Source organism: Camelus dromedarius, chromosome 4, assembly GCF_036321535.1.
Source record: "Camelus dromedarius isolate mCamDro1 chromosome 4, mCamDro1.pat, whole genome shotgun sequence".
Classification (NCBI taxonomy): domain Eukaryota; kingdom Metazoa; phylum Chordata; class Mammalia; order Artiodactyla; family Camelidae; genus Camelus; species Camelus dromedarius.
In genome coordinates this window covers 50,650,926-50,678,899 of record NC_087439.1, presented here as the reverse complement: position 1 = coordinate 50,678,899, position 27,974 = coordinate 50,650,926, and the positions used below count along the sequence as shown (strand labels likewise).

The 27,974-nt window shown below is 32.0% G+C and overlaps 1 protein-coding gene across 2 annotated transcripts in view; it reads right to left on the bottom strand.

The window, feature by feature from the left end:
- The window catches only part of AGPS (alkylglycerone phosphate synthase), a 119,868-nt gene that overhangs the window by 39,516 nt on the left and 52,378 nt on the right, over positions 1-27,974 (bottom strand). For both annotated transcript variants that reach the window (XM_010991217.3, XM_064484929.1), the window contains exons 9-12: positions 24,954-25,079; positions 22,303-22,411; positions 12,955-13,082; positions 3,093-3,144 (exon numbers count right to left, since the gene is read on the bottom strand). In XM_010991217.3, coding sequence (XP_010989519.3) covers positions 3,093-3,144; positions 12,955-13,082; positions 22,303-22,411; positions 24,954-25,079 — 415 coding nt within the window. The remainder of the gene's footprint in view (positions 1-3,092; positions 3,145-12,954; positions 13,083-22,302; positions 22,412-24,953; positions 25,080-27,974) is intronic.

The window sequence follows — 27,974 nt, the reverse complement described above, 5'->3', positions numbered from 1 at the left end:
CTGTTCCTCATTCAATTTACTTCCTCATACAAATTACTTTACTTACATCCACATACTTTACACAATGTATGAGGATTCCAAATGTTACTACTCTGATGTAGAATAATCCTTAAGGGTATATATTCATCTTATCACATTAAAATTTATATGCATAACTTCTATTAACACCAGTGTGAGTTAGTCACATAACATATATCCCTAACACTGAGTTGATCTGATAGCTCTGTAACATAATTATTATAAAAGTGATACTTTTAAGTGGGTCAAGCATTAAAATTAACTAAGAGGATATTATTACCTTTTACTTATTCTTAAGTTAATGTTACCTATTAAATTGATTACATTCTAAATATATTCCAAATATTGTTTTATTATATATAGTAAACAAAGGAACTAGTTTCTAAATTTACTAGCTGGACAGTTTTACTAGTGAATTTTGTGTTGTTACAGTGTTAATTAAATAATTTAAAAGGATTCAATAAATTTTTATATTTTACAGAAGTGCTTCAAAGCACTGTTAAAAGTCTTGGGCTTTGGAGTCAGACAGATTTGGGTTCAACCCCAACTCTACCAGATATGACTTGTGGACTCTGGTCAAAATATTTAGCCTCTGAGCTGTTTATAAACTGGGAACACTACCATGAGGAATGGTTGTGTGCTGCTGATAATCTGCTTAGTGTTACTCTATATGTTATTCAAGATTTGTTTATCCTCTTTTGCTAATTTGATGATTAGTCAATCAAAATGTAAGTGCTTGTTATGTAACAGGTGCAGGACACATAAAAATTAATACAAAACATCTCCTAAATCTGACAAACATTAGTTCACAGGCAAAATACGTAGATCATTACAATGTACTCAATTATATACATAATTCCAATATGCTGAAAACTTATCATTTCAATATAATATATTAAGGGATGTGTCCAGGGAAGGGGTGGTAATAAAAATATTAACAATGGGAGGGACAGTATAGCTCAAGTGGTAGAGTGCATGCCTAGCATGCACAAGGTCCTGGGTTCAATCCCCAGTACTGTCTCTAAAAATAAATAAATAAACCGAATTACCTCCCCCAATAACAACAAAAACCTGAAAAATAAATAAAGTTGCTTAAAAAATGTAAAGAAAAAAATTAAAAATAAATAAATAAAATTAATTTCTTAAAGAAACAATTAATAGTAAGGCTTATGCTTTGTTAATCACCAATGTAGTACAAAAATGACCAATCAGCCATACAGCTGGCACAAGGTCCCAGACATCACTTGCTGTGCTAAAAACTTAATCTCTAGTTGGTTTATCATGAAGCCATGTCAGGATATATAGATAAGAAGGCTTTAATGGGTACTGAGAAATCAAAAAGGTTATAGACAGCTAAGAAGCATGATCAGATCTGCAATTCCAAAGGATCACTTTGGTGGTCAAGTAAAGCACAGAAGGAGAGGAGACCAGAGAGGGCAGAACCAACCTTATATCATGTCCCTACATATAGTAATAAGGATGTGAAACAGAGAGATAGCCAGAAGAATCTTTTCTTTAAACCTTCATTTTAAATTGTTTTGGATCCCAGTTATAAATAAGATCTGACCATATCATAATTGATTTTAAAAAGGTATCTGTCTAACACAGTTTACTACTAATAATTGCATATAAACAGATTAACACAATCTTATTAATCAGATACATGGCTCTCTTGAGACCTAGATCTCTGGGCCAAAACACATAGGAGGCTTGATTTTCATTTGATTTAACTATTTCATTATTTATAGGACATATTTATCTTACTTTTATCAGTAGTATAGTATTTTGAAAGTAATCTCCTTGAAGAAATATAAGCTGTGACTTAAAAGAATTCAATCTTAAAAGGAATTCTTGATATGTTATTAATCTGAGTTCCTTAGTTCAATTTCTAATATAATTATAATAATCATTCTTCCCTAAATTAAATCTAAGCTACTCATAAACCAAACAAAAGCCTGCCTATCTTAGCCTTTAGTATTTATCACTGAGCAATCATTCGGGGACTATTTTGAGGGTACTTAAAGTTTATAAATTTAAATCCCAAACTAAATTTCATCATATGGAAAAATTCAGAGGCAATAAAACTAGGAATGATATGATAAATTAGTACTTTAAGCAAAATAGGAAGAAGAAGAAACCCTGGTTCCCTGTTACTGAATTCTCCACATGAATATACCCTGGGCACCTTAAATACAACCCACTGTAATGTGTTTTCCCCCAAATCATCACTTCTTCTAGATTGTTATTCACTTAACCCAATCAGTCAAATCAGACATCAGGAGTTGCCCTAAACTTTTCCCTTTATTTAACCTTCCACATCCAGTTGGCAAACCATTCTTTGAAAAAATCTATCCCTTTCTCTCTCCATTGCTGCTGCCTTGATCAAGGCCCCCAATATTTGCCCTTTGACCAGTTTAAACTCCTCCTTCATGCTTGGACCATTCTAATCCAGCTTGCATAATGCTAGCAGAATGAGCTTTCTAAGATATAAAGCTGATTTACTGTATTCTCTCTACAAAGATATCCCTCTGCTGATTAGATAAAATCCAAATCTATCCTGCAAAGCTCTAGCCCCTCCATTTAGCTTTATCTCTTGTAACCACTCTCACCCTATCCTCTATTTGAGCCACACAGAGCTATGTGAAGTTCAAACATGCCATTGAGGTTTTACAGTTTCACATATTTTGATGTTAAGTGAACAGAAATTTGGTAGGAAAGTAGATACCATCTCAGGCAAACTGCAATTCACCTTTTAAGATTCAGTTTAAGCATGACTCCTTCAATAAGCCTTTCCCCATTCTCCATCACAACCTTAAGCAGAATCAAGCAGCAACAACCACTCCTTTATTTGCACCCCGGGTATCCAGAGCAGTCTTCTTTAAGGGCACCTCCAACATCCTGCACCCATTCATTTATGTAATCGTCTATCCTCATTAGACTGAGAGCTTCCTGAAGGACAGACACTACGACGTTTATCTTTCTAGCTCTGTACTCAGTACTCTTCCTGGCACATAACTGATGTTTCATAAATATTTGTCACTTAATGAGCAAATTTAAAAATTACCACTCCTTACCAAACTGAAATTGCTGGTTGTCCATGAGGCGAATAGATGCGGGAGCACATCTCTGTTTTAAAAAGAAAAAATAATGTGATACAAATTTAATATGGTAAATAAGGTAGACAAGTAGAATATGATTGTCATCTTTCTGTATTTGAGATTAAGAGCTTAGTTACTAAGGATATATACAAGAAAAAAAATCTTAACTTTCATATAATTTTATGACAACAAATGAAACATCAAAGGCTTCTATAAAACATTTGGAGAGGAGAAATCTAGGTACACAATACATACATACACATATTGCCAAAATCTTTATCTGCAACAAGATTGCTTGATGCCTAGCAAAGACCTATGGAATACCTAAAGGAAATAAGAGGCCTCAAAATGGATTTTAGAGGCCTCTTATTTAGAACAAAGTACACATTTTATAGACTAAAATCAATGCCTCATGCAGTGTGCCACTGATGAACTGTAATGTGTCACTGAACTCTTATATTCTTTTAAAATGAGGATGATGATGGTAGCATTTTTGTTGACCAAAGCACTTTAAAAATTTATCTGTGATGTCTTCACAGATAACTCAAGGAATTGTTCTTTTTATTCCTTTTCATAATCTATTTTAAAGACAAAAACTATCAGACAATATCCAGAATTCTAAGACATTTCAAGGTTACTTGTATGAAAACAGCAACAAAACTTGAAGCATAATATTATGTATCTAAAACTGCACCAGTGTTATATTTATGTAGGGACACGCTAAAAGTTATAAGGAAAGAAAACTGAGGAAGGAAGACATTCATATTAATTTTATGATACTAAAACATTACCATACAAATGCTAGCAAGGTTTAAGTTAGCTACAGTTTTTCCACAGAATTAAAGTGAGCTTCACCCTAAGTAAGATTTTTATATTCTACACAAATTTTTAACATGGCTAAACTTCCACCAAGAGGTTGCTTTCAGACCACAAAATATAGACTAATGTCATAAAGTTTTAAAACATTTATCTTCTGAGTAATAGCACTATCAATAAAATTTGTATCGATACAATGTTGATATTTATGAGAATCACTCAAAAGAACAAAATTTAGCAATACCTTAATTGTGGGTTATAACATTTTTGCTATTAAGTGTTTTTAATTGAACAAATACTTACTGTTATAAAACCACTCATAATACACATTTTATTTTACCCAAAAAAGGACTAAAGTCTTCTTTTGAACACTGTATAATTTATTTACCCATCTTTGATACTAAAGGTGAGAAATATATTTTTAATCACTGCCAAATCTAAAGAAACAGTATTAGGCAATTTTATGTACTTAGCACAACAATAACCTATTGTCTTCTATCTTATAGAATCCTACTGTATACAAGCTGTTTTCATATGTCTTTATTTAATGTAAGAAACAATCCTGTCTGGGTAGCAGAACTTGTCTTATCCCCATTTTACAGATGAGGACACAAGAACCAGAGAGGTTAAAAGACTTGCCTGAGGTCAGATGACTGCAAAACAGTAAAGACAGAACTTGGACCAAGATATCCTGACTGCTAGATGAATGATATGTCAAATACACCACACAGCCTCCAAAAAAAATCACAAAACACACACACATACTTACACACAAGGCTTTAAACTCATATTTGAAGCAAAAATTATATGCAAACTTTCTTATTTATGTTTTGCAGTATTATTAAAGTATAATATTTATAAAATAAAATTAAAAGTCTACAACCTGAATACTTTCAAATCTGGTATAATGGTATCTTTGTAGTTGTGTTAATGTTTCTAAAAACATTACCAGTTTTCTAATACTAAAAGAAAATCAATTTTTCTGAAATGTTTTTATTAAAACAGGCACATCAACTTCTAGTAAAACATATGAAGCCTGATTAGGCCAAGTTTCTTTTCTTTATAAAATAAATAGAATATCATATAACATACATATGTATATGTTTTGGCTTAAGTACACCAGTAAAATATGAGAAAGAATTCAGAGCCATTCTGTCATTATTAGGAAAACAATCCTTTAAAATTCCTACCAACAACTTGTAAATTCCATCTCTTACTGCCACCCAGATTCTACTGCACTTGTATCTATAGCAGGTGTTATTAATGAAAACAATCTGCATAGGAACACATATATCAGAAAATGGGAAAAAAAGTGTATTACATTTTTAGTATATTTTTACTGGAATTTAATCTCTGAAACAACTAAAATATGATATGTAGTCATTGATAAAATCTTAGTTTGAAAAGACTACTCACAAAATACATTTTGGGGACAAATGGTATAACTGATTATAGAATGAATACTAGATGGCATTAAGAAATTACTGCTGGACTCACAAGTATAGAGAACAAACCTGTGGTTTCAAGCAGTGGAGGAGGTATATATAGGGGTGGAGAAGTGGGAGGTACAAACTTCTGGGTATAAGATAGGCTCAAGGATATACTTACAACACAAGGAATATAGCCAATATTTTATAATAACTGTAAATAAAAAATAATCTTTACAAATTGTATAAAATTAATAAAAAAGAAATATAGGGGGAAAACTTATTGCTGATTTTCTTAGGCATGCTAATGGTATTGAAGCTATAAAGAACACCTTTACTTTCAAAAGATGAATGCTGAAGTATTCAGAGGTCGTGTCATGATGTCTGCAACTTAATTTCAAATGGTCTAGAAAACATATACACAAATATACAAAACAAACAGAGCAAAAAGTTATCAACTGTTGCACATACAAGGTGGATATAAAGATGATCACTGTACTATTCTTTCAAAATTTCTGTGTGTTTAAAATTTTCAAATGAAAAAATTGGAAAAATAAGTAAGAAACTTACTCCAGGGCACTGACATTCAATTATATTGAACATGATTTTAACTTGACAGCTGAGTCACATAAACTAGTCAGACATCATCCATTATTCCTATTTACACTGAGGCAGAGTGGACGGTTACAGACTAATACTGTCAAAAAAGAATAAAAAGCTAAATAAAGCTTTTTGTATCTAGATAATAAATATTAGATTCATTTTCAACACTGGCTTTTTAAAAATTACCAAAATCAAACCACCAGCTTTATTAAGTCTCAAGGTTTAATAGTGCCACATTTTTTAAAAGGTCAGTGAATTGAGTTTTTCAGTTATTGTCACAAGTAAATTCTCATAAGCAAAGCACTCAAATTAAAACATAGCATCTAGATTGCTTTATGAGTCTATGGCAAGTGATAATTTGCAAATCACTTTGCAGCATTCTAAAAAAGAAAGGAGGAAAAGTTTCCTAGAATTTTAAATTAATGGTCATAATATCTAATTAAATATGAGTTCTTATAATCAAAAGACCAAAATAATATTACTATTCTTAAAAAAACAACATTCAGTCTGGGTTACTATACCTATAACTAAAATTAGGTTATGTTTTAAAAACTGAAAAAAATCTCCTTTAAAAGTTAAAGACATCACAAATTCTGAGAATTTGAGCTCTAAGTTCACTCCAATGTTATTCAATTATGCTCTGCATAGATGAGGAAAGGAGAAAAGGGTCCTTGAGCTAAAGTGACCCCTGGTGGTAGGTGATCAGAACTAACCTCAGAGGGAATATTTTTACCAAGTAATTTTAACCGTGGGTTCATGATACATTAAAGGAATTTAAAATTCAGAAACTGCTTACTTGAAGTGGAGTTAATGAAATAACTGATTTTGTTTTTACCATGATAAATGTGCTTTTACTAAAAAAAAAAAAAAAAAATCTCTCACGTCACGTGACTCGTACTTTATACTTCAGTAAATCATCTAAAAAGACATGAGAAACTATGGACAAATAAACACCACTATCTTTGTTTTATCTGAGCAAAGAAGAAATAACCACAGTGACCTCCAAGCATGGGTATAAGACTGACTAAGTCAAATTGCTGGCAATTTCTTCCCTTTAATGATACTACAACCAGGATTTACTTGAATATATAACCTGAAAAATAAAAAACAACCATTCTGATTAGTCTTATTTACTTAGCAGAATTCTCTGCACTAAGTTAAAAAGCAACCTATTTCTCAGTCTAACCATCTTCTCCAAAACATAGTCCCTATAAGAAACACATCAAAAGATTTCTGCAAAACTTACTCTTATGGAACTAAGCCATATTTCTTTCCTGTCACAGGGAAAACCAGAACTTGCACTTCAAATGAGACACATTAATTGAGGAGGTGTCATAGTTTACTAGTTACTGGCACAAGAAATTCAATATTAACATGTTTCATATGTCTACAGAATTTCTTCTAATCTAATTCATAAGGATAAACTGTAAAATATAAGCACTGAATGGCAGTCTTATATCTCTGGACTCTTAGTTAAAAAATTAATCTTTTGAGTTGAAGACATTTGTTTCTTCAAGGAGTAAATCAAGCTTTCAGTATAGACTCTGGAACAGCCCAAATTCCTGAGCCTGAAAACTATTCTGGAGATAGTCTACTAATCCATATTGTATCAGAAACTCATGCTTCAAACCTCTTGTACAGCTATACAAAAATTTAAGCATTGGAAAATTCACCATGATATACAATATCTTCAGTGACTATTAGAAGACAGGAACCATGCCTAATTAAACTTATATAATAACAATTGCACCATGTTGGATAGAAAGTTAAAAACATAGTATTCCACATAAAAACACAATAAAATAATATTAATTAAATTAATTGATTAATTTTAAAAGTTAAAAAAAGGATATGTGAAAGAAGAGAATACTGGTAAATACAAATTTCTAGATATAAAAGCTTTAAAATGCAGACAGATTTAGTTCTTCCTCTAATAATTCAGAATTGATACAACAGGTGAAATCATGCACTATTTAAGGCTACTGGTATAACTGGTTAGTCTTATTGGAAATGACATACCAGCTTACAGTGAGAAGTCTACATTGTGAACAAGAACTTTTTTTAAACAAGAGAATTATCTCTTGGTTTTAAAGAATGAAACAATACATATTACAGAGTAGATATTTCCCTCCACTTATATTAAAAGGGATGGGCTTAAAAATAATAATAATAATAATAAGAGGGAAGGGCCAAAGTTAATGCTAAATAACCTCCTAGCCATAATTTTACATTTTTAGTTTAGTAAAGGTGTAATGACTAGTGTATGGTCTCATAACTGTCATCAAACCTGATACATTTGCTAGATCACACGGTGAAGAATCCAATTAACGGAAAATTTGGCTAGGTTATTCTCTCTGCTTCAGAAGGAGAAAAAAATAACACCAAAAAATCATTTAAAATAAAAATTCCATTTTCTATATGTAACAAATTATCTCCAAGAATTCACTGAATATTTTTAAAAGCTTTAAATGTTTTGTAAGTGTTAAACCTAACTCCTTTCAATTTATTTGAACTCCTTCAGGACAAATCAATTTGAAAACAGAACAATTTAGAATTGAGACACAACAGTCTGAAGTGTCAGACATGAACTATGTATGTCTTCTGAAATTGTGGTCTAAACTCACTAGAAAAAGATACCCTATCAGTTAAAAATTGTTTAAAATAAAGGTGATAGTAGGTAGAAAGGGCCACCCCGTGTCAAAAGAAAAAGCTGCCTTTTAATCTATAATTCTAAAAATCCTACTTCTGATACCAAGAAATACAGTTTTCAGAGAAATGCATACTATAGTCCATGCCACACATACATTCTCAGTGTTTCCTCTTAATGGAACAAATTGGTCTCTCAATACCATAAGGCATAACTCCTAAATTTTTATTGGTGGTGTGGGGGAAGACTTAAAAATTGCTTTTGAACTTGTTTCAACACTCAGTGTTCTCTTCAAACCTTGGAAAAATATAAGTATCATTTTAAAACAAATAATAAAAGAGAATAAAAAAATACTATATCTGATACTGATATTCTGATTAAAAAACACAATTTCTCCCCCACCCCTGAGGTTAATCTACTCTCTGAGAAAATCTTAGAAGTCACTTACCCATCTACTGAGTAAAGTTGGAGATTCTACTGGACTGCCACTTACGAGATAGAATCATATTAATCTTCTACTAAATCTTCCTTTCTAGTTCCTCACAAGGCAGTGAAATATAGAAAGAGGACAATTCCTCACATGGACAAAGATCAGATAAGTGACCTTAGTCGAATCCTTCTGCTGCCAGTATAAAGTTGCTTAAATTTACTTCCTTCAGTAAGAATAGTGATAAAAATATACACAGAGCCACTTTGCTATTTGTGAACAATCATGTCCACTCCTTTCCAAGACACTCATCCAAAATACAGTTTCCCATTTCAAAAGCAACTCAAGTCTGAAAATACAGCAAAAATGGAAGTGCTTTGAAACGACAGCGAGGAATTAAAAGCAGCCAATTCATTATTCAATCAAGAATCTGGCACAGTCATAAACCATGTACCATCTATTTTAATGGATCTTAATTCTCTTGTTGTCAGCTGAAATTCCAAATCACAAATTGAACAGTGACTAGCGCCAAAATCTGGTAATTTTCTCTATTTTTCTGCTTGAGAATACTGTTACAAAGCAGGGCAGCACATACACAACCATTCTTGACACATGAGATTTGTACGCTCTATAAACTAATATATAAATGTCCCTAAACCATAATACATTTACCCATTTCCAGGGAAGGTAAACATTAATGCCTCTCTATGTGTGCACTACAACAAGAATAAAACATGCAGTTTCCCTAAACAGTGGAATATCTCCAAATACCAATAACTACTCTTAGCAATTGTTTAATTCATAAGAGCAATATATCTATCTAGGTTTTTTAATCAGTTTTAAGCGTTCTAGTCATGTGGTATTTATGTCTCTAAAACTGTATATTACTAACTACACAGAACCAAATCATTAAAACTATAGATTAGAAAGGAGCTTTCTTTTTGATCTTGTTTTTAACCACAAGATGGCATTTTTTTTATCAATCAACATCTTTATTCCAAGATCTATATCCAATATAGTTTTGTGTAGTGAATTTAGGTTATGATCACATTGTGAATATCCAAAAAAATTTTTTTAAATAAAAGGCAATTTTTACTGACTTATGCAAGGATGAAGAAAAATGTCACCACCTGCTTTCCATTAGCACAAATAGCTCTTATCTGTTACTTTCTATCAGGATCATATTAAATTGTAACAAAAACTGCATCAAATTGTACCAACTATATGTTTTGAAACACAACATTTCTATTTTAATGAAATTATAAATGTAGGATTTTGACACATTTGTACATCATTTCTCATTAATGAAATTTAAGACGGATACATGTGAGTATTTGCAGTGTGGAAAAGCAGATGGAGCACTGAGGAAAGCATAAAATATGTCTACTTCCATTCCAAAGATCATATAACACTTTTTAACAAGTCTACTAAACCTCTGTTCTACAGAGTGGAGATACTGTAAAGCGGCAGAATTGGCCAACATAGATTGAATGTGACCTCATTAAGATCTTTTGTTGAAAATACATACAAATCAGACTAGTTTTAAATTCTACAATTTTTTTAAAATCTAACTTGGCATTCATGTTTATTTTATCACCAAAAATGGAAGCAACAGTGGTCAATTAAAAAAAATGTCATTGAAAACTTGAACAAAGAAGACAATATAAACTGTATCTTTAATAGTAAAGCTTTTCTTGAGGGGAAATAGTCAAGCTTGACAAAGACAAATAGTAAATAAAAGTACTTAAAACAAAGAATGAATTACAATACAAAGTGAAAACAACAGAATAAAAAAATCTCATTAAAGAAGATTTGAAATTAATCAGAAAATATAATCTATGGAAAGCATTTGGTTTTGTTTTGATTTTTAATTGGTGAATTTACACAGTAATTTTCTTAAAAAAACACAAATCCCAGTTTCCCATTCTTCTAGGTATGAATTCACAGGCAAAACTGTAAGGATCTGCAAGTAGTTCTTTTATTTCTTAATACCTGGGTTATCTTAATTTTGAAGTTACTTCCTTGGCCTTTAAGTGATGGAAGGTTTTAGCAACAAGTCTCGCAACACACTTGAACTTTACTGCTTAGTGTTCAGATATTCACTTCTAAAACTTATCTCCACTTCTCCTTTACTCAATATTTCTACTTTTAAATATCACTGCCATCTTATTTTAGCAAACACAGAATAATACTTACTATATATATTAGCTCCCTAACCATAACATTTTATCCTCGAAGTCTGAGTGAATTAGTAGCTCTTATGTAAGGATTTCAGTAACATTCACTTCTACTTTAACACCACCAAAGTAGCCTGCCACAAGTTTAAGAATGTTCATTCCAGGGCTATACTTCTCTTAAAACTCTCTCCTCACCTAGGAGTAGGACAATCAACATTAAGGGGGATATTGCTAACTATTGATGGCGGAAGCAATTTCATGAAAAGTAACTGAAGCTACTTGGAAATTATAAAAATTACCCTTGCCGTTGTTAGGTTAGGTGATCATATAGTTGGCCTTCCTAAAAGCAGGAAACTAAGAATGAGTGTCTCAGAAGGCAAAACTGAATGTAAGGTATAAAGAGCACTGGAAATGGTTAAGTATGTGGGTAAATACAACATTTTTTGTGTGCTCATTTTAAATTTCTTTGAAACATTAATAGTGGTTCTCTTGCAATGGTAGGAAGATAAGACTCTTCACCTCTTTCCATACCAGTACTTCCAAAAGCCACAATGAATATGGAATACGTGCTAGATATCACTCTTCTATCTCATCAGATCCTCCCTCCACCCTTTTCTGGACACCCAGAAACTGATTTATATGGGTCACATCAGAAAGCTCCCTTGCCTTCAAGATTCAAGTTGGGTACAGATGACAGGAAGTATTAGAGAACTCTAGGAGTCTGGAGAAAGCAAGAAGAAAGGTTGGAGTATATTCCCTGACTTCCTCCTTGCTGGGAAATGCTGAGATAAGAATTTTTCACAAACCACTGTCATTCAAAACAATAAACCAAGTGTCTAAAGAAATGCAAGAATTTCCACACTGATATACACAACTAAACATAGAAATAAAATTATTTGGCATTATCTAGTCTTTTTAAAACTCTTAATTATAAAATATATCCCTTTTTAAAGCAGGAGGGGATATACCACATCAACAAAAGAAAGGACAAAAATCACATGATCATCTAAATAGATGCAGAAAAAGCATTTGATAAAACGCAACATCCTTTCATAATAAAAACCCAACAAAGTGGACATAGCGGGAACATATCTCAACATAATAAAAGCTGTCTATGGCAAACCCACAGCCAATGTACTACTCAACAGTGAAAAGTTAAAGAAGAGGGGAGAAAGTGGAAATTCTTAACTTATAGCTAAATACATTATATTATTTTATACTATATTACTTAGGACTTAGCTTAGGTAATACTATAAAACAAGTAAGCCCTGGTAGCAGCACATTCTAAGAATTGATAAAGTTTGATTACTTATATTTAATTTCTACATTATTTTGCGGCCATTGATACTCAGCCATTTCTTTTAACTTCAATAAATGTCTTAATTTAAGAAAAATTCAACATGACTTCAATTAATCACAAAATATCTTACCCAAAAATAACTTAAGAAAACATTCAATAAAAGACAGAGTCATTTGAAGCCATCAATCTAGGTACATATCTTACCTTGGTTAAAATCGTACAGCATTCTTTAAATCAAGAAATAGGTGTATAATTACTGAAAGAAATAGCAACTGCACTTTAAAGGGATGATTTTACAATGTTACCTTTTCATATAGAACTGGGTAAAAGCCACAAATACAACACAACTAAATATAAAGGTTATATGTGACATATCAAAAATCAATTACGCAGTAGAATTTTAAAAATACAAATATACGTGGATGTTGTTTTGTTTTTTACCTGTTTTGCAATTTCTCTTAAACAGGCTACTCCTTGTTCAAAATTAGGGAAAGCTACTGAGCCATACTTTTGGTATTCAGGGATTGGTCTGATTTTTATTGTAGCTTCTGTTATCACACCAAGGGTTCCTGAAAAAGAATGGGGAATAATCCAATATATCATATGCCAATTTTCTAAGTCATATTTTAAATCTATTTTATCTATTTATTCTATTACTCATATTTAAATCTATTTAATCTGTTCTATGTCGGGAATAATGGCCACTCAAGTCTTTCTAGAAAAACTAGGCAAATTTTATAATTTCTAAAAAAAGTCTTTTGAATACATTTTTCTTAGTTACATATAAATACTTTAAGACATTTTTAAGATAACCTTTCTCCAAGATAGTTAATTTTAAATAGTTTTTAAAGTATTACAACTTATTAAAAGAAAAAAAATTCGAAAAACAGGTTTTTATATCTGATATGCATTCAGACAAGAGTATATTTTGATATTTGAGCCTATTTTTACTGTGAAAACAATTTATTGGGGGCAAAAAGAACCTAATCTTCTATGAGATTTTAAGATGACATAAGAGATTAGAGGAACTATTACAATGTACCTTTCTTCCTAAGAATTTATACAAAGACAAAGGCAATACTGACATGCCCTTAGAAGAAACAAAAAAACAGATATTTCAGAGACGAAAGTTATCATAAATAGCTAGCACAAGAGGACCACCAATGAAACATATGTCCTTTCCTTTATTGCATGGAGGAGTGGGGGACAAACCAGAGAGGAAAAAAACAAGTTAAATATAACTACGTGATCTAAATATCTATGCCAAAATATTTGAAGAGACATTGTTAAAAACAGTTGTATTCACAAAGCCAAGCTTTTTTTCAAATTGGTGCTTTCCCATGCTTAAATAAATTATTACTAACACTACTGAGTAAATTTTCTGAGAATCACGGAAAAAAGAACAAAAAGAAAATGTGAAATTGTAGAACTTAATTACAACATTAGAAATAAGTAAGAAATATCATAAAATCAATGCTTCTAATAAATTTATAATATACCTAAAATAAAATGTCAATATACAATATGGTTCAAGATCAAAACCTACTATGAGTCCACAAAAAGTAAATTATATTACATCACAATATGTTTGTCCTATATACAAATGATTTCCTACTGAGATAGCAAATACAATCCTACTATGACATAAAATCACAAAAGCTCTGCAAGTTTGGTCTGATTGATATTTGAATAAAAATAGATGTATCTTGTACATTTTAAAAGATATCAAGAGTTTTGACTAGACTTTCTCTTTTATTTTAGCATCTTTATTGAGATATAATTCACAGGCCATAAAATTCACCCATTTAAAATGTAAAATTCAATGGTTTTAATATATTTATAGATACATGTAACTAGCACTACAATCTAAATTTACAACATTTTCATCACTACAAAAAAGAAATCCCATACCCATTTCCCCCATCACACATCTCACCAATCTATTTTCTGTCTCTAGAAACCTGTCTATTCTGGGCATTTCATATAAATAGAATCTTACAATATGTGGTCTTTTATGACTGGCTTCTTTCATTCAAATGTTTTCAAGATTCATCCATGTCATAGCATGTGTTAAGTACTTCATTACTTTTAATTGCTGAATATTATTCATTGTATGGAATGGACATTTGGGTTTCTACTTTTTTTTTTCAACTTGATTACCAGTTTATTACAAAAAGATATAACTCAGGAACAATCAAATGAAAGAGATGCACAGAACAAAGTATGGGGGGAAGGGGTGCAGAGTCTCCATGCTCTCTCTGGAGACACCACCCTACCAGCACCTCCATGTGATCACTAACCCAGAAGCTCTCTGAAACCCATATTTTAGGGATTTTTATGGAGGCTTCATTACTCAGGCATGATCAATTAAACTGCTGACCATGAGAGACATTCAATTTCCAGCTAGCTACTCCTCACCTCTCCCCTTCCTGCCTGAGAGGTCAAGAAGTAGGGCTAAAAATTCCAATGATTTCCACATTTTGGCTACTATGAATAATGCTACTATAAATATAGGTGTACAAGTTTGTATGTGGACATACATTTTCCTTTCTCTTAGATATATACATGAAGACTTTCTTAATTTCAGTAAAAAGCTTTGATCTTATTCCATATAACACTCTAACCTCAGCTACCTTTTCTTGAGACTAAGTTTCAGACGAGTATAGCCAAGAGGTGGGGAGGGGCTCATTTCTTGTACCCAGACTTAACTAGTGGGACAGAGGCTCTACTTTGAGTGGTACACTAATACTAAGGTCCCAACCACTCTTGCCCTGGCTTGCAAAGGGCTGGTATCTCACCAGGATAAGCAAATCAAGACCTAGTTTCCTTCCTCCTTCCCCCTAGCACATAGCTCCTAAAGCAGAGGTGTTCTCAGACAAAAGCATGCCATTGTTCCCACCCCTCAACTACTGAGGCTTGGCTCAGAAATTCTGTCAGAGGAAGAAACAAGCCATAAAAAAGTTTCCAATCTTTTTTCAAAGAAAATTATCTGTAACAGAGCATAAAGAAGTTCAAGTCTAAGAATGCTCTTGAAAACAGTGGAGGATGTGGTAAATGGCAATTGGGAAAACAATTTGTTGGATATACAGGCGAAACTGCAGGTCAGCTGTTTGCCTGGGTAGAAAGCATGGGTAGTCCTAGTAGAGCAATCAGGCAAGAGAAAGAAATAAACGCCAGAAGAATTGGAAAGGAAGAAGTAAAACCATCTCCAGTTGTAGATGACATGATTTTATATACAGTTGGCTGTATACTATGCCATTTTACGTAACAAACAAGCATTTGCAAATTATAGTATATGTAGAGGGTCCTGGAAGCAATCCCCTGCAGATACTGAGGAACAACTGTATAGAAAATCCTAAACAGTCAACCAAAATACTGTTCAAACTAATAAAAAATTCAGAAAAGTTGCAGGATACAAAAATTAACATATAAAAATCAGAAGCGTTTCTATACACTAAAAACGAATTTTCTGAAAAAAAAAAAGAAGTTGATTCCATTTATAACAGTATCAAAGACAGTAAAATACACAGTAATAAATTTAACCAAGAAAGTAAAAGATCTCTACTCTGAAAACTAAGGCACTGATGAAAGAAACTGAAGAAGACACAAATAAATGGAAAGGTATCCTGTGTTTGTTCATGGACTAGAAAAATTAGTACTGTTAGAACGTCAATACAACCAAAGGCATCTATAGACTCAATACAACTCCTATCAAGATTCCAACGGCATTTTTTACAGAAATAGAAAACACATTCTTAAAATTTATATGGAACCACGAAAGACCCCAAATAGGCAAAGAAACCCTGAGAAAGAAGAACAAAGCAGGAGGCATCACATTTCCTGATTTCAAGCTATACTATAAAGCTACAGAAGTTAAAAGAGAATAGTACTGGCATAAAAACAGACAAACAGATCTCAATGTAACAGAACAAAGAACCCAGAAATAAACCCAAGCAAATACAGTCATACAATATTTGACAAAGGAACTAGTAGTACTCAAAGGAGAAAAGACAATCTCTTCAATAAATGGCGCTGGGAAAACTGCACATTGACATGTGGAAGAATGAAACCTGACCTTTATCTTACACCACTCAAAAAAATTAACTCAAATGTTTAAAGACTTACATGTAAGACCTGAAACCATGAAACTCCCAGAAAAAAACATGGGAAAAAGCTCCCTGACGTGGGTATTGGTCTCATTTTTTGGAAATCACACCTAACGCATAAGCAAACAAAACCAAAATCAAGCAAGTGGGACTACATCAAACCAAAAAGATTCTTTCTGCACAGCAAAAGAAACCATCAACAAAGTGAAAAGACAACCTATAGAATTGGAGAAAACATTTGCAAACCAGATATCTGATAAGAAGTTAATATCCAAAATATATAAAGAGCTCATACAACTCAATAGCAAAAAGCAAATAATCCAATTAAAAAATGGGCAAAGGACTTGAATAAACATTTTTCCAAAGAAGTACACAAATGGCTGACAGGTACATGAAAAGATATTCAACATCACTAGTCACTAGGAGAATGCAAACTGAAACAACAATGTGATATTACTTCAAGCTTGTCAGAATGGCCATTATCAAAAAGACAAGAAATAACAAATGCTGGCATGGATGTGGAGAAAAGGGAACCTTTATGCACTGTCAGTAGGATTGTAAACTGGTGCAGCCACTATGTAAAACAGTATAGAGGTTCCTCAAACAATTAAAAAGAACTACCATATGATTTGGCAATTCCACTTCTGGGAATATATCTGAAGGAAACAAACACTAACTCAAAAGGGTATCTGCACCCCCATGTTCATAGCAGCATTATTTACAATAGCCAAGACATAGAAACAACCTAAGTGTCTGTCAATGAATGGGTAAAGACATTGTTTTGTGTGTGTGTGTGTGTGTGTGTGTGTGTGTGTATGTACATGCATACACACAATGAAATATTATTCAGCCATAAAAAATGAGGAAATCCTATCATTTGTGACTATATGGATAGACCTTGAAGGCATTATGTAAGTGAAATAAGTCAAATAGGGGAAGACAAATACTGTATGATCTCACCTTTATGTGGAATCTAATAAAAATAAACAATAAAAATACGCCAAACTCATAAAAACAAAAAAACCTATCAGACTTGTGGTTACCAAAGGCATAGGGTTGAGGGGAGGTAAAATTGGAGGAAGGTCGTCAATAGGTACAAACTTACAGTTATAAGATAAATAAGTATTAGGGATGTAATGTACAACGTGATAACTACAGTTAACACTATTGTATGACATACAGAAAAGTTGTTAAAAGAATAGATCCTAAGTGTTCTCATCACAAGGAGAAATTTTTCTTCCTTTTCTCTTTATTGTGTCTATATGAGATGATGGATGTTAACTAAATATTGTAATCATCTTACAATATATGTAAATCAAGCCATCATGCTGTATACCTTAAACATACAGTGATGTATGTCAATCATTTCTTAATAAAATCAGGGTGTGGGGAGAAACAACGAGGGGACCAACCCCTCTGGGGCTCAGAAAAAATCTCAAAACACTAACCCTAGGAACTATCCTTTCTAAAGGATACACTTTAAATGAGTGGATTTTATGGTATAAGAATTATATCTCAATAAAGCAAAGGAAACTTCAGAGTTATCTTCCTAAACAAGGAGCTATGAGTCATACACTTTACAAATAGGGATAGTTTTAGAAATAGGTATCTTGGGGAGGAGGGTGTACTCAAGTGGTAGAGCACATGCTTAGCATACACAAGGTCCTGGGTTCAATCCTCAGTACCTTCTCTAAAAATAGATAAGTAAATCTAACTACCTCCCTTAGCAAAAAAATAATAATAAAATAAAATAATGAATAAAAAGGTTAAAAAATAAATAAATAAAATAAAATAAAATAAATTTGAAATAGGTATCTTAGAATACAGAAAGAGTCTAAAAGAACTTAACCTCTGCCAGAAACGAGGCAAAGGCTGACAGATAAACTTATAATACTATACTGTTTCCTCATCCACCAACACAGAATTATTACTATATCTACTCTTACCAAGACAAGTACTATCACTTTAACTTTTAAAACTGCTAATTATTCTGTCACTCTCCTGACATCATCAGCAAGCTTATTTGTAATTCTTTGCACTCTTTTCAACATTTTTAGAAGCTCCTGATTATCTCAGAATTAACACCTCATGCTGAAAGTTGTTTCTACAAATAAAATGAAATTTTGTCAGGCATAAGCTCCTAAAGACATGTATCATCTGTTTTATTTATTCTAATCTATACACAGACTGCAGGTAAGTTTAATAAATACTTGCTCAAACTCAAAAGTCATCAAGTTGAAATTCATTAAGGAAAAGGTCAATATAAGCCTTGACTTTAGATAAGAAAATTTTTCTATTTAAAATTAAACTCCAAGTTTCCAGCTTTTTGTGAAACATTTCTTTTCATCTGAGAAATAAAGTCATTTGAAAATATTTCTATGAAATACTGCATATAATAAAACCTAAAAATAATTCAAAGAAAAAAATTAGAAACTATTTAAAAGCCAGTCAATGAGTGTTTACTTAAATACAACAGAGTACATTCAAGGAATGGAGTATCAGGTAGCTGTCAGAAAGAATGAAACGATTCCAAATGTGATGATCTGGAGTAAGCCTTATAAAATTAAGTCTAAAGCAAAAAGTGTAAACTCTCATTTGTGTTTTTAAAACCACATACGTATATGCTTATATATAGCAAAAGTGTTTACTCTGGGCAAGGGAGATGCCTAAAAGACAGGAAAAGAAGGCAGATTTTCTCCCACATATCCTTCAGTACCTTTTGAATTTTGTACATGGATGTCCGTATTTTAATTTTGTACATATAATTGCTTATTCAAAAAGTTGATTTTAAACACATACACACAAAATTAAAAAAATTCTAATTATATACCAAAATTCTAATTAAATTTCTGTACACCCATACGGCTTCATACATATAGTAGGCACTCTAAAGTAGTAAAACCCACCATAACACTGTGCAATTAACAAAATAAAAATTAGTAAAATGAGACTTTGCATTATTGCAAGGTTAATGAAGTGATCAAGGCAAGTCTGTGCAACTAACCAGCTATGAGTTCCACAGCATGGGGTGGGGGATGGGAGGGTCCCCACTGTAAAAAGAAACTCCATCCAGGTCCCAAATGCAATTTGGCAGAGGACAACTCTTCATTCAGACTTACATTAAAATTAAGCCAATCACAAATGTTTACATCTAAATTCACTTCAACAGGAGGCTCATTTCTGTCGGGCTTTATTATATTTATTGATTCTTTTGCGCTGGGAATTTTATATCAAGGGAGTAATATAAAACTACTTAAGATTACTTATCACTTGATTATATGCATATTATATTAATATTTTATATCCACTTTATATAACTGTTTGCAAACAACTCCATGGCAATGTGACATCATATACATCCATGGAAGTACAGAAATGGGGATCGGGGACCATAAATACACTTATAAAGATCACTGATGCCATTATAATAAACAGCCACAACAACAGTAATAAATTTAACATTTGTTGAGTACTTACTACATGCTTATCAGTTGCTTAGCATAATCTCATTTGATCCTCACAAAAAGCTTATGAATATAGATACTTTTATTAGCCCCATTTTATGGCTAATTAGATTGTGTAAATTAGGTAATTCTCTATGCCCAAAGTCACAGAAATATAAGTGGTAAAGCCAGGACAGAAATCTAGATTGGAAAGACTTCCTGGTTCAGACTCTTAAATCAGTATGGCGTTTTGCATGGATATTTATAATAAAATCTCATTTAAATACAGTAATTTACCCTAGTACATGTTTTTAATAAATCATATTTATTTGCCTACTTTATTATAATAATGAGTTTGCCTTCCTTATATTCATGCAATAATTCACTATTGAAGGAGGTAGCCCAGTCTTTTGGTTAAAGTTCAAACTATTTTAAAAGGCACAAAATGACCAAATTATCTCTACCCTATAACTCTCACCACTTCACTCCTAGATCTACTGCCCACTCTACCCTACAATTAAATCTTATGTTCTAATTAAAACTGGAAAGCTGGCAGTCTTCATGAGGCAAATAGGCAAATATGGCTCTTTCTCACTTCTATGCCTGCTCACATGCAGTTCCCTCTGCAGGGCAGCTCCATCCCCATTTTATTCCCTTAACTCTTCCTGGAATTATTTTCTCCTTATCATCCATGAAGGACCATTTTAGGCATGACCCCTCTAGGGAAGTCTTCCTATGCACTCATCAATGTGACCTTTGTCTATATTTCTCCTTTGTTTACTTCTATTACAGAAATTATCTTATTCTATTACAATGGTCAATTATTACCTGTGTCCTTGAGTGTGTCAACATAGTACCTAGCAACCAGAATTTTTAAAATGCCAGTTGATGGGAGAAAAAAAAATATTTGATGCGGTTACTTGAAAAGATAATTTACATTTATAGAGTCGACTCCAACTATGCATACATCAATAGTGAAATTAATAATTATCAGTTTTAATACTTATGTTATTCAGTTTGATATCTGATGGCAAAAAGTTATATGCTTTTAGTTAACTCTTGGTTGATGCATTAGTACAAGAAGTTCTAGAATAATATTTTTGAGAGAATAATATTATTTTTCAGGAATTTAACATTTTATTTTTCTTATTAGAAATGTAGTTCTGTTTTTCCACAGAAGAGTACACTGATCAGAAAAGGAGTAAGAAAGTAAATTGGTGAAATACTTTGACAAAGGTTAGTGACTAGTTATGAAAAATATCTAAGCTATACCATTGGTTATCAACTTAATAGCTGACTTCTAGTGTATCACTAAGACACATAATTTGTTATTTTTTCCTTGATATTACCATCAAAAGTTAGAATTTATGCCCCAAAATCCTAGCTTGCTCTTTTTATCCATGAATATAGCCAGATGTTAAGAAAATCTTTTTTTACAGCTTGTACCACCTCCTGACGTTAGTAATGAGTTCCTCTGGTAATTTGGAAACACTTGTTTTATTTTATTTCTCTAAATTTAAGGGATATACCTTTCTACCACTCTAAGAATTTAAAAATATAACCATGTTCACCTTATCCACAAAACTCATAGTGCCTACACAACAGTTGGTTTGCAAACTAGAAAGAAGGTTAGTTTTTTTTCTGATAGGTACAGAAATTCAATGTTTTGCATAAGATGAAGAACTATATTCTAATCTACCCAGCATCAAGTAAATAAGCAAAGAATACTACTTAAGTAGTGAAAAATAAAAGACCAACATAAGTTTTAAAAGATACGTGAATCAACAGAATTTTAAATTCTACTTCTTCAAAAAATCAAATAGCAAATAACAAAAGATAAAATTACAGAAAGACAGTAAGACAATACTTTATTAGTCCTTTCCCCTTGATAATTCAGAGAAGATTAGGGAGTACCATAACGTAAAATGTTAAAGTAAACAATTTTAAACCTTAAAAACTACTCTGACTAAAATTGATTAAAAACTCTAAAAGAAAAATAAAATAACATTAAAAAGACTAAGCTGGCTCTAAAAAACCATAAAAAAGCAAAATACAAGAGAAAGTATAATAAGATGTTCTCATAATAAAAACTTTATAGAGTACTAAATTAAAGTAATAAAACTTAAAAAAAATTCTTTAAATATACAAAACGTGTCTTTCAAAGATCTGATAGCACAGATTTTCACAAAACTGAATTATTAACCTGTATTTTTTCATAATAAATTCGCAGTTATATTTACCTTCAGATCCCATGATGAAGTGATGGATATCAGGGCCTGTTGACATACGAGGTCCTTGACAGCTTTTTTCTATTATACCTCTAGGTGTTACCATTTTTATATGAACCACCTGTTTAATACAATGCATGATGTAAATTCTAGGTATTTGTCAGTGAACGCTGTGTGTATGTGCATACACACACGCATATATACTTGTATAAAACACTCCTTTTAAAAAATTGGTTTAAGTGATAAATGGTGCTTTCCTTCAGAATTCTACTTCTAGTAATTCTTACACTAACAATAAATTTTATGTAACTTTAAAAGAGGGAAAAATCATTCTTAAGATTGTTATTGGTCTAGGTATATTCATCAGCTTAAAAACTGAAGAACACATTTCTTTAAACCAAAGTTAGTCTAGGGTTGTCCATATGGCAAACAGCTGAAGGACAGAAAAAATATGAAATGATCATATTGTAACAGGTTCATTCTTTCATTTACTTAACAATACTTACGAAGCACTATTATGCATGTCAAGCATTGCTCTAGATGCTTAGAAATCTAAAAAAAAGAAAAATTTATTCTTGCCTTATCCTCACCTTCAACTTAACTACTTTAACCACTTAGTAGAAAAGAGTGAGAAGAATGAAGTATTAATTATGATTGAGTCAAAACTGGAATGAAGAGGAAGATGCAGTGATTGAGTTAAAGAGGACAAGAGAGAGATGTGTACAGGTATGTCTCACAAATGTGAGAAAGTATGTTGTGGGAAGAGGGTCAATCAAAAAAACTTCCTCAGAAATGGTCAGGGAATAACTCAACACATTTTAAAAATGGTTTTTTGACAGGTAAATAAAAATAGTCTATTTATTGTTGAGGGAAATGAGCAGAGGACATAAATAAACAATTCATAAAACAAAAAAATAAAAATTGCCAATGAGGACATTTTAAAAGTTTACATTCACTAGCAATTAAAGAAATAAAAAATCTTCAGACAAAAATATAAATAAAAGGTCCAGTAAAACAAAGATTCTCATAGTGCTAGTGAGATTGTCAACTGGCACAAAATTTTTAGAGTAATTTGATTGTAAGGGTCCAAGGACCTAAAAACACACTTGATCCAACATTCAAGCTCTAGGAACTTACTCAAAGAAAATGCTTAAAGATGTATGCTAAAGAAATGACTACAAAGGATATTTTCCCCTTTGCTTTCTATAATTTTGAAATAAAAAATAATTTAAGTGCTCATTAATAGGGAATTACCTAAATAAACCATGAATTATCAATAAGAGAATTACATACACTTAAAAAATGACGGTGCAAACCTAAGTTCATTTACATGTTAATATATTGATAACATAGTTTAAAGAGCAGATTAAACACAGTATGACCCTTTTTTATATTAAAAACTAGATATACACATGCAAATAAATACATTAAGATATATGCTTATAATTGGTGGCCCTTAAACAACCCCAAAAAGGATTAAAATAAATTACACACTTTAGCAGTACTAAATGTAGCAGTCTATCAACTATGTGCTTAACTGTGATAAAGCTTTTAATAATCTAACAGCAAAAGGATCAAATTCCACGGAAACTAAATTTATGTTATCTTAATTGCAAAAAGAAAATTGTGATTTCTAAAATATCTTCAATTAAAAAATAAAAGAATAATGTAGATATCTTTAAAGTGTTCATAATATAGACACAAAGTCTTAAATTTGGGGGTATTAACTATAAAGGAATCAATATATTTCATCAAAGATTTAATATTTCTATCAACGAGACATTGATGAAAATATTGAAATATTAGATTTGAAAAACAAAGCTAAATAGCTCTAGGAATAATAATGTTAGTAACACCACTTTAAAAGTCTCATAAATTATTCTTTTAAACTGTTATCAAAATATTGATGATACAGGGAACTAACATTTATGAAAGACCAACTACATACCAAGGACTCTGCTAAGAGTTTTCATTTCATGTCCTTTACTCCTTATACTAATTCTATGTAACAAATAACATTATTCTATTTTATAGAGTAGAAAACTGAAGTTTAGAAAGGTGAACCAATTTGTACAAGGTCACACAATTAATCACTGGAAAAGCTACAAGTGGAACAAATGACCCCTAATTCCTAGCCAGGATGCCTATAGTTACACTATCACACTAATTCCCAGAGCAGTGGTACCAAATTAGCTAAAACAAAATGGTATGCACATAAAACATTACAGGTCACACTGCCTCTACCTGGAACATTTTCAACAGGCTCTTTAATTCTATACAGAAAACCTTTTTAGAAAAATAAATATAAAAATCTCGTAAGATGAAAGAGTAGAAATGACAAGATCACCTAAATAAATGGACTAAAATCTTGGTAGAGTTGAAGACCGAGGCTTAACAAGACTTGAAGAATTATATTTATATACATTTATAAGTCAGATACTATGACACATTTATAAAGCTTAAATATCAGTCACTTGAAAAGAAGCACTCTTAAATAATGGCGACAGTTGTGTGTTTTAACTGTTTTTACTACACAGTAATGTTACTATAATAAAGGGGTACACTTTTGGGGGAACTCTCCAACTCAATTTTTAAAGGCTTTAATCACTTCATAATAATCCCTATGGACTAACCAATTATTACATAACTAGAAAAAAATTTACCAAGTCCTCAATATTGCCGTAGATATTCTTCTTCATGCCTGATGCCCGAGTAGATACCCATCCTCCCACAGTGCTGAATTCCAGGGAATCTGGTTCATGACCTGTACAATAACCACTTTCTTTAAGCTGAAAAACAAAAATTAATATTTTACTAGTGAAAATGGCCCCATTTCACACAGCACTCAACACATTAACTCTTCCCCCATTAAAATTTCCTTATGTCACTGTTTCTTGGATTCATTAAAACATATATAGAAAAAGAAATACTTTCATCATACTTGTTCAAAAATATTTAAGCTTCTGTCTAGTGGAAAACTTCACAAAACTGAAAAATATGGGCCAAAAGACAGTTATATTTTCTACAGGCTCACTAGCAAATCTTACTCTTTACATTATTTTTTTTTTCAAGCCAACTACCCTCTCTATTTTTTTTCCCCCACAAAGAGACAATTTAAATACTTAACGGAGATCAGATTATGTCTAAATAACTGCCAACTTCACCTAAACACTTTCAATAAATAAAGCATTTAATCTCTTATTCTCCCTATCCTAATATAATATGCAGCAGGCCTGCAGAAAATCTGAGCAAATTGCCTGTACTTAATTCTCTCAAGGAGTCATGTGTTTTAATGTACAGCCATCTGGCTAGGTTTCCTGCATGTAATATCATCATTTATTTGTGATGCATATCATGCATTCCTGTACATTAAACAGTCACTTGTTTCTCATTTTTCTATATTAGCTTGGCTTTGCCATCTGTACAGCACCTGAGGTTGAATGGATGCCCTTTACTGCAACACCACCAAAGCCATTCCACTGAAATCATTTTAAAGACTCAGCCATCTCATGTCAAATGGTACAGACACCACCATCTGCATACTCACTGTCTACCACACTCAAGCCCATCAATATGTGTTGACCATTTTGATAGTCATCCAGTTAAAGCAATCGCTTCTATTTTTCAAGTAAGCCATGCAGAGATGTAGAATATGTCAACTATTTTTGTATTCGTGTATTTCAGTATGAAAGTTGTAATCCAAAATTTGAGTCTATTAGGTTAAATATAATTTGTTACCTTTTGCACATAAACAATGCAAATTATTTATCTTGTCTAATTTTGTTACTAGGAAAACAAGATTTTAAAAGATATCAATAATTACATAATAGAATTTTGCCACTAAATATTCAATACATTTAATTTTAAGAGATTAGTAATCACTCACAAATAAGTAGCTTAAATACATGACTGAAAGTTAAAATGAAGACTTTCAGGCTGTTATGTTTCTTCTTAATTCCCAAACAATCTATATCCGTATTATTTACTCTCAAAAGACTAATGCTACTCAATTTTTCTGAAAGCAGGAGAAGAAAAAGAAAAAGCACTCATGGAACACTTAGATGTGCTGGGCACTGAACAGCGAATTTTCACATATTCTCATGACAAAAATCTCCATATCAGTGAAATCAAAGCAAATCATTAGATACACATTTAAACTACTTTCAAAAGGATATCCAACATTAGATAAACTATTAATTTGCCTTTTATGTCTAGTAGGCTACTTTGTTATCTTCTCCAAAAATAAGTAGCTACTGTGAGTCAGTAATTATGTAAAGCAACGAAAATGAGGATACAAAAAATAAATAAATAAAAGATAGTCTTTATGCTCAGGGGGCTGGCACACTAATTTAAATCTACTTATCTTAAAATCTGATTAACTTCCTACTAGGTAAGTAAGGTAAATGTGATGGCTACAAACCTGAGTTTGAGATATGTCATTTACCTTTGTGGGAAAACATACATACTACAGTATGTTAATTTAATAAGAAACAATTACTGGCATACAATAAGTGCTTAATAAATGGTATCTATAACCATACACATTCAGCCACTTCCTCTTTTAAAAGTCTGTCTTTGCTAACACCATTAGCTGCTAAGAAAAATCTGCTGAAGAATCTTATCAATAAAATAAAATAACTTCTCTTTCCCATCTATATGCCATAAAGCTCTGTGGAAATAGGGACTTTATCTTAATCTGGTATTCCCATTCAGTATTAAAACAACAAATATTTTTTAAAAATTCAAATAAATGTTTTAATGTTAAAGTATTAAAATAAATATTAAAATATTAAAACTGACTACAATGTGCTAAGCTTCAGACACATCATTAAACAAGCAAATCCTAAACTGCAGAACTTGCATTATACAGAGAAAAAAACTGAAATTAACAAGAAATGTAATTATATTAATAAAGGATAATTAGAAGTATAGCAGAAAAAAAAAGTAGAGCTGGAACGTCCACCTCTACCCAAGTTGAAGTGAATGGGACTAGATTTACCCTCCCATTTTTAAAGAACAAAAGACAGAAAAATATAGATACAAAAGTTCTCAAACACTGAACATGAGGTAGCAAAAGACAGTGGTCCTTATGAGAAAGCAAATAAAGAAGGTGAGCACTATGACTGCCCCTACCTTATTGCCCCAGGCTGCAGTGCAGGAAAAGAGAATCCAGATGAAACTCATCAAACACAGTGAGCTGGGGAGACTGAGTTTAAAGCTGTAGAAAACCAAGGCATCTAGAGTTCACAAGAGAAAATATTAAAGAGGAGAGAGCAGCAGAGAGAGAGAGAGCCCTAGAGACTGGCGGAGGGTCCCTGTTCAAGTAGTCAGCAGAGTACTGAAAAGCACATAGAAGTGAGAAAACCACCCAGGACCAAAGGAGAAAATAATCCAGAAGGATTAGAGAATAGTGCCAACAACAGTACTTGCTCCCACCAGCCCAACAGGAAAAAGCTCATTTCACAGAGCATGAGGTAGAATATCCAGGAAGGTCATTCCTCAGTAACACAAAATGATTAGCCTCAGACAGATCACTACTTTAAACCCACCTAAAAGGTTATAAATGCAAGAACCAAAGGATTGGACTGTTTCCAAATAACCACATCCCAGAAAAAAGTTCAAGAATATTACTGAATTGAAAACCAGCCAAGATTCAACAAGATAATATTCACAATGGCTGGAAT